This window comes from Cynoglossus semilaevis, chromosome 17 (assembly GCF_000523025.1).
Source record: "Cynoglossus semilaevis isolate Cse_v1.0 chromosome 17, Cse_v1.0, whole genome shotgun sequence".
In the NCBI taxonomy this organism is placed as follows: Eukaryota; Metazoa; Chordata; class Actinopteri; order Pleuronectiformes; family Cynoglossidae; genus Cynoglossus; species Cynoglossus semilaevis.
The window spans coordinates 6,695,089-6,702,821 of NC_024323.1; the positions used below are offsets into that span (position 1 = coordinate 6,695,089).

The 7,733-nt window shown below is 43.4% G+C and overlaps 1 protein-coding gene and 1 long non-coding RNA gene across 4 annotated transcripts in view; one reads left to right on the top strand and one right to left on the bottom strand.

Annotated features, from left to right (window-relative positions):
• Positions 1-1,986: 1,986 nt before the first annotated feature.
• On the bottom strand, positions 1,987-6,096 carry LOC112488460 (uncharacterized). 2 transcript variants are annotated; one of them, XR_003052540.1, is made up of 4 exons: positions 4,686-6,096; positions 3,855-4,010; positions 2,887-3,761; positions 1,987-2,811 (listed from the first exon to the last, which is right to left on the bottom strand). It is a non-coding gene; the product is annotated as an uncharacterized LOC112488460 (long non-coding RNA). The 2 variants fall into 2 exon arrangements; XR_003052539.1 differs by having other exon boundaries at positions 2,887-4,010.
• The window catches only part of septin9a (septin 9a), an 84,252-nt gene continuing 79,457 nt past the window's right edge, over positions 2,939-7,733 (top strand). The window contains exon 1 of one of the 2 annotated variants that reach the window (XM_017040673.2): positions 2,939-3,072. In XM_017040673.2, the coding sequence (XP_016896162.1) occupies positions 3,051-3,072 (22 nt within the window). In that variant the 5' untranslated portion in view covers positions 2,939-3,050. The remainder of the gene's footprint in view (positions 3,073-7,733) is intronic. The other variant, XM_025064859.1, reaches the window with a different exon arrangement.

The window sequence follows — 7,733 nt, forward strand, 5'->3', positions numbered from 1 at the left end:
TTGCAAAAACTGTGAGCATTTAAAATTGTTGGACTACAAAAAGGTAAATGCAGAGCCTGCAGAGGTGTTTACTGGTGGAGATGCAGCTGTGGTCAGAAGCTGCGAACATTTTTTTCCTCCAGAAAGCGACAGCTGTCAATTGAAATGTACAAATGCGTCTACAGTGGGGTCGCATTGGTCTGACTATAAAGCTTGATGTATAGCGCTGCTGCGGAAACTACAGGCCTAAGTGAGCTCACTGAGAGGAAACTGAGACCCCTCAGACGAGAAAAACAAACCCCGGAGCAGTAACACCACTGCTTCTTTTTTTTTGTCTGCCCAGAATACCACAATGTGCTGAACAAGAAATATTTAGGCTTGCAACAGGAAGCAGCCGATCTGAAGTACATAAATACTGTATGTCAGAGGTCGCGATAACAATCTGTTTCCACTTGACTGAGCTTTACGTTGTGTGATTATCAAAGGCCGGGGAAATATTTTACTTTGATGCAATATGTGCAACAGGTCGATTGGTGTTAGGGCTCCAGCTGGTCGGTGCATACAGATCATTATTCCATGTCTGCAATGTGCTGTTGATCAGTGTTAACATGATCAGATGATTAGCATGAAAAGCGGTCAATTACTCATTTTCTCCCTGAAGGTTTTTCAGAATACGTCATAAGCAGTTTTGTGTAAACAGGGGAATTTGGACTTTGTCAGCAGACTTCTGGCAGAGCGAGTAGGTGTAAAGTAAGTTACAGACAGAGGGCAGCATCCTGAACACTGCACCGTTTATTTATTATTACACCATCTATTATGAATACATTTATAAACAACAATATATATAATAAAAATGTAAAAGAAATAAACGTTCTTGTAGGTTAAACATTTGTCTCAGCTGTTTTATAACTATATAGAGGTTATGGTGTTTGGTTGCTCCTGGCAAAATCCTTATTAATACAAATTAATAATTCATATTAATTATTAAAAAGAAAGCCTTAATCTCTTAGTTAGCAGTTTGTTCTAGATTTTTTGAAATCATCTGTCAGTGACAGATAATTTATGTTGAACTACTACTCATTTTACGAAGAGCACTTTCACTAAAACAGCGTTCAAACCAACACTTTAACACCCCCACATACATCCTGCATATTTCACTGCTTTCATGTCGCTGCCAATGTAAGCCCTGCAAACTTAAGTAGAGACTCAACTCTTTCCACTCAATCATCACAGTTGAAGGTTTTACAGGTGCGGCCACAACTGCTGTAATACCAGTGTGTACCAGCTGTAGTCTGTGTGGTTCTTAGTTTCTTTGTGTATTTTTTTAAATTTCATTTTCTATTCCGTTTGCAGTTGAATGCAATGCCCTTGAGATCAAATATTTACCAGTGTACAATAGACCCATTAGGTGGCGGTAATACAACTTACCAAGAGGCCATATCTATCAGTAGAACCCTAAAGGAAACGAGGCTGACCTCGTTAGCGGGCTTGGTTTGGCCTAGTCCGTATCTATTCTATCTCTAGTTGGCAGCGCATTGCTAACGCAGTGCTAATTAGCTACTGTACGTTCGGTTGCATTGGCGGTGCACTAGCACGCAGCTTTTTTGCTACATCTGAAGACTGTGTGCGGGGGGGTGTGTGGGTGTGTGTGTCCTATTACTGATGTCTGATTTAGCCTTGTTTTTTTCTGCCTCATACACCTTGTTTACCTGCCGGCAGCTGTCAAGGCAGATCTGTTTCTGCTTCATCAACATTTCTCAAACATCAACAAGTTGCCCTTTATGACGCAACAAGAACCGCTGCCCATGTTGTTTAGTACTTCCTCCCCCATTGCTTCTTGTCTGCGAGCGGGAAACCAACAGAACAGGGGGAGAATCAAAGTGAAATACAGGCTGCTGCCACAAGAGGTCTCTGCAGCTCAGAACTGCAGCTACTCGCTGCAGCATAGGCCAGTAATACAGGAATCAGATTAGACATTTTGTAAATAAAAGATGAAGATGATGATGATGAGTTTACAGATGTTTTGTGACCTTCAGTCTCTCTGTACCGGAACATGGAATACAGTGAATATTTTGGTCTTATTATGCCACGTGTAAAATACGTTTTAAAATATAAACATATTTTTGTCTTATTTTTCTTAATCTATTTTTGCTGCTTTGTCCCCATTCTGTGGAGCAATGTTTAGTTGACTTAGTTGTTTATAAAATAACATCTAGATGATGCTATGGTTTATTTGTAGCAGAGAGATAGGGAAAAAAAACATACTTCATGAGGCTGTACTGTATAGTGGAAGTGTGGCTGGTGCTCTCGCCTAACAGCAAGTAGGTGTTTGGTTCGATTCTCGCTGCTCTTTTTCTACTGTTACTCCTGTGTTTATGTGCATCCTGTCGAAACTGCATACCCTAACTGTACTACATACAGACAACTGCCTGAAAACACACAAAGAAAATGACAGCGTGTGCTCATAAATAGACCGATCAGTGCACGTGTGCCCTGCTATTATTCATTTTAACAGTGATGATTATCATGTCTGATCATCGGTGACAGTTAACATCCACTTCCACGCCTTCCAAGTTGCGCAACAGACCAGACCTGTTGAATTTGGGGATTACTGCGCTTCCAAAGGCGTTTATTTACTCTTAGACAGAGCTCAGTTCAGCCGCAAGCCCTGACATTATTCCCAGAAAACCCTCTTCATCCCACTTCCGAGCTTTTTAATGTGAGAAAACCCCCGCAGTAAACCACTCCCGCTGCTGGACTGGGCGTGCGTCAGGAGCGCAGGTGTGATTGGAGTCCTCGTTCCCAGAAGACTGTCCCTCCAAGTGGTTGGCGCTGGAGAAAGAAAAAAAAAAGAAAAAGCAAGGAGTTGGAATACAGTTCAGCGAGTCAGACCAGACGTCAGTTTACCTGCCCTCAGGTGTGTTTGGAAAGCTGGTCGTCGAGGAGTGGTCGAGAAGGAAGGAGAGCCAGAGGGAAAGACAGAGACAGAGGACACGAACCTGGAAACGTTACGGATGCACAACAGTCAACTGTTACAATCTTCAGACTGAGAAGCACAGAGAGAAGAGACGATGAAGAAGTCTTCGTACACAGGTCAGTGACTTCCTGTGTAAAAACGATCGTTTGACAAACGAAGTTATACTTCAGTGACAGTCAGAGGGTGAGCAGAGTGAAGTTTTACATCGTGTATCAGTGCATGAGTGTGTGTGTGTGACTCAGTGTGCTGGAAAAGCAATGATAAAGAGATAAGCAGGAGTAAAAAATAACCTGAGTAAATGTTTAATAGCAGTAACTTTCTGCTCTCCCAAGGTTGAGAATTATTCCTTCCTCTCTCTGTCTTTAGAATTTATATTTGATTAAAAAAAAGCCACAGCTACGCAATGAAGCAGCGGTTAGTGTTTTTGCCTTACAGTACAAAGGTCATCAGTTCAAGCCTCTTTCTGTATCTAGTTTGTATGTTCTCTTCAATTCCTCCTCAGTCTAATAATATACATGACCACAGTGTGTTAGCTCTTTATATTCAGTCTTTAGTCTTAATATGTGGCTCTGTGATGGACTGGTGGTCCAGTCCATCCAGGTTTGTACCCCGCCCTCACCCCATAACTGATGGCAAGAATGAAAAGGGCCTGACACACTGATCTGTCTGTGGGTGTGGTCATAAAGCTTTTCTATCAGCTTTGAACTCCTGAGGCTGAGAAGGAAGGAAGGAAGAAAGGAAGGAAGGAAGGGAGGACAGATGATCTCTGCAGGTCTCTGCTGAACATCTCCAGGCTGAAGCTGATCTGTAACGAAGCATATTAGCAAAGAGGAGATATATATGTGCAGCGACGGCCGTACTGTGATGACATCGCCATCAGGAGACAGTTTGCTTGTACCGTAAATCAGTGCCTCGCTGACCCGTTTACGGCCCAGTTCCTTCACTCCTCCTCACTTGTACATCCTGAAGAACGACATGAGTTATGTCTCTCCTTCACATCTACAAAAGACCCAGTGGTTAAGTGTGCGCGGGGACTGCTGGCTGGATCCAGGCTCTGTAATAAGCACAGACCGTATATAAGAAATGAACAGGGACATCTGTAGATATCATCAAAGCCTGGGAAACGACCAGACGTCCATGTGGTGTCTGACGTTAACCCATTCAAGTCAGTTTTCAAGTCAACGCTCTCTATATTTATATATATGAATCTAAAAATCTTTTAAAGTTTTTATTGTCAGTGAAGAACGTTTGTGGAGTTTGTGGTTCTAGTCTTTATATGTTGTCAATTTTGTGAACTCTGCTCCTATTTGGAGGAAAACGGAAGATAAAGTATGAGAGTCTGCAGTGCATGTAAGTGGACAGTGCATGTGATTGACAGCTGGACTTCACTATTGACCCACGTTGTCCACTGTATCCTTACTATATATATATATGTAATGTTCAAGACACATCTGGGTGGAAGTGTACGGCTCAACAGAACAGCAAAGCTCTGGGCTACAGTTCACTGGTCGGCCACTGTTGCTGTTGATCCTTTATCTGGAGGGTGATAGCCGGCGTGCAAAGTGCAATGTTTTATTTCTTGTGGAAAATGTTTGGACCGGGTCAGATGACGCAGAACTCAACTCACTGACTTGGACTTAATGGTGTTCACAGCAGCGTCACCGTGCAGCAGCTCCGTGCCATATGTGAAGACACAACACGCATCAAAACCAGTTGCTCAGTTCCCTACCTCTGAGGGTCAGACGGTCACAGAAGTTTGTCCAACTGTCCTACCACTGGACCCTCCACACAGAGCAGTGATGAGCTGCAGGTGTCCACACTGGACCGCCAGTGAAGACGGGACACCAGACACACACACACACACACCTATCAGCTGTCTTTTGTCCTGTTGCCCTCATCTTTTCCACTTCTGCTCACTATCACCCCCATCATCTCCTGTGGCCCTCCCGACCCCCCGCCCTCCTTCTGCCCTCCGTCTCTGTCTCCGGGTCTTTCTGCGTCTAAGCCCCGGCTCAGTCCCGTGTACACAACCCTCTCCCCCGGAATGCCGGCCTTCCCCGCTCTTCTCCTCTGAGTCTTTGTGCGATGGAGCGTCGGACGGTTTTCTGTCAGAGCCAGGTGCATGTTGGGTCATGCTGCCTCCACTCCTACGCCTCCTCCTGCGCCTCCTTCCCAGTGTGTGTGTGTAGTGTGTTCTCCCTGTGCCGTGCGACGTGTGTGGAGCTGTCACATTCTTTGTCAGGGCTACACTCCGGGTACTGTCTAATAACAAAGCGCGTGTGTCATAGTGTGTGTGTGTGTGTGTGTGTGTGTGGTGTGTTGTCAAAGACGGAGGAGTGTTTGGACAAGCATGGGGGACGTGGAGGGCTGACTTAGAGAGAGGAAGGGCAGTCTTTGTGTGTTTTTGTATGTTTTGTACGCAAATATCTTTGCTTTTCACACACACACACACACACACACACATATACAAACAAACCCAGTGACTTTTTGTCCTTCCGGCACATGTCGACTTGGACTTTGATAGTTAATATGAAAAAGTTTGTTTGTATATATATGTGTGTGTGTGTGTGTGTGTGTGTGTGTGAACCCGTGTTCACTCATGTCCACTGGGTTGCTGGAGCCATTCCCTGGCTTGCACACCACTCCCTCTGGTTGTCTGGATCAATGAGTAACACGTATGAATAACAGCCCACTCCAGCACATAGACAGAGTCATTATTTTCCAAGTGCTCTCCTACTGGTATGTGCTTTCAAGTCCTTACCCCCCCCCCCCACACACACACACACACACATCTCCATCCACCTCTGGATCCACCCTGCCTGACGAAGGCCTCACTCAGTGCTGCAGCTTTCAGCCTGTTTGTTCTGGAGAGTCAGTCAGTCAGTCTTCAGTCTTTGATTCTCTCCAGCCTACAGCTATTGTTAGTTGCTAACTTAAAAGCGCAGCTATAAACTGTGTTGAGACATATTCGCCCTGTCATCTACAGAAGCATGCAGAGGACGGTGAAACCCTTCAATTTGGCTTCCTGCTCCTGTGAATGATCATACTAATACACCTGGGCTACATGTGTACATGTGTACATGTGTACATGTGTACATGTGTACATGTGTACATGTGTACATGTGTACATGTGTACATGCGTGTGCAACTCCGCGTTATCTAATGAAGGTCCGTAAGTTTAGGGCTCTAGGTTTCTAGTCTGCAATTTGTTGCTGGATTGTGCCTCTTTAAACCATCAACAGGTGAAACGTTATCTAAGTTTAGGGCGTAGGTTTCTAGTCTTCAATTTGTTGCCTCTTTAAACCATCAACAGGTGAAACTATTGGTCGCTCAATGTTTATAGCCACATGAATTTATTAAGTGTACATTACTTTATTTTCCGCCTCTCCTCCAGGAGGCGTCTTCAGTTCTAGCCGACTGATGGAGATCACCGACGCTCAGCTTTAAAGGGCTGAAGTCAGCATGATAAACAATGCACGTATTAAGTTTCTGAGTGAGTCCTGATGGTACTTGTCTGTTCTTGACGAGGTTTGAAAATGTTTTTCACATCAGGGATTACTGGTGCAGCCTATGGCCTGGTGGTTAAAGGGCTGCTGCTAACTACGGTATAAAGAGGTAAAAGTGCAGCATACTGTTTGTTTTTCTTGGAAGGGTTGAATGATAAACCTGCTTCCTGTTGATAAGTGTGTGTGTGTGTGTGTTTTCTTGATGTGTTTACAAGCACCAGCTCAAACCTTAATTTTAGTTTTTTGTACAAATAGTCTCAAAAAATGTGTTTGTTATTAATTAAGCTAAGAATCGTCCTTCATCAGGAGTTGCCACAGGAATAGATAGACCATAAAAAAAGGAACAAAGTCCTCCCTGACTCAACCCTCCTCATCATATGATTGACAGTTGCCGTGTTGCTCTTACAGATTTAATGGAAAGCTCATCAAAAATTAGCGAAGGTTAGCAATTCAAGTTATTCAAAACAAGCCATGAGTAATGTGCTGTGTGAAGTCACGCCAAAAGATTACTGGATGCTCCGCAACAAAACAAGCAAGTGTTAGCCAAAAGATTGTTGGATGCTCCGCAACAAAACAAGCAAGTGAATATTTAACTGGGCGGAATAAATCAGAAAAGAACAATATATATATATATATATAGTGTAGGATAAAAAGTTAGCCAAAATTAAAAAAAAAAATTGAACCAAAATTCTGTCTTTAAAAATCTTTAAAGAAAAAAGAGGACAGCTGTATGTTAGCTCCCGCCCCTGAGAAACCCTTACCGTTTTAATGTTGGTCAAGGTTAGATAACTGTTATATATTATTTAAATGTTTCAATAAATTAAGAAAAAAATGTCACTAAAACCTCTGCTAAAGTTAAAAGACAAAGCATGAGCTGAAATTGAAAAAAAAAAACTGTCAAAAGATTTCAAAATATGTCCTGACAATAAATAAACCCAGAGATAGATATTAAATTATTGAAATTTCCCCTCAATGAAACATTTGGCAAAACGAGCTCCAGTAAAAAAGTCAATATATCACACTGACAAAGACCAAAGTTTTTTTTTTCCTAAATAAAAGCAGAAACACAGCAAAAGCTCAGCACGCTGCCAGTTCCCACGACCGTCTGTAACTCATCTGTGACGGTCGCTGTCTTCTTTCTGCTGTTTGTTTCCTCCCACCTCAGCCGTGTGGAGCCTGCTCTCAAGTGTCCACTCCGTCCCGTGTTCATTATCTGCAGCCAAGAATGCAGCCCCTGTGATGCCGCCTGTTGATGCCGCTGATGGGCGGAG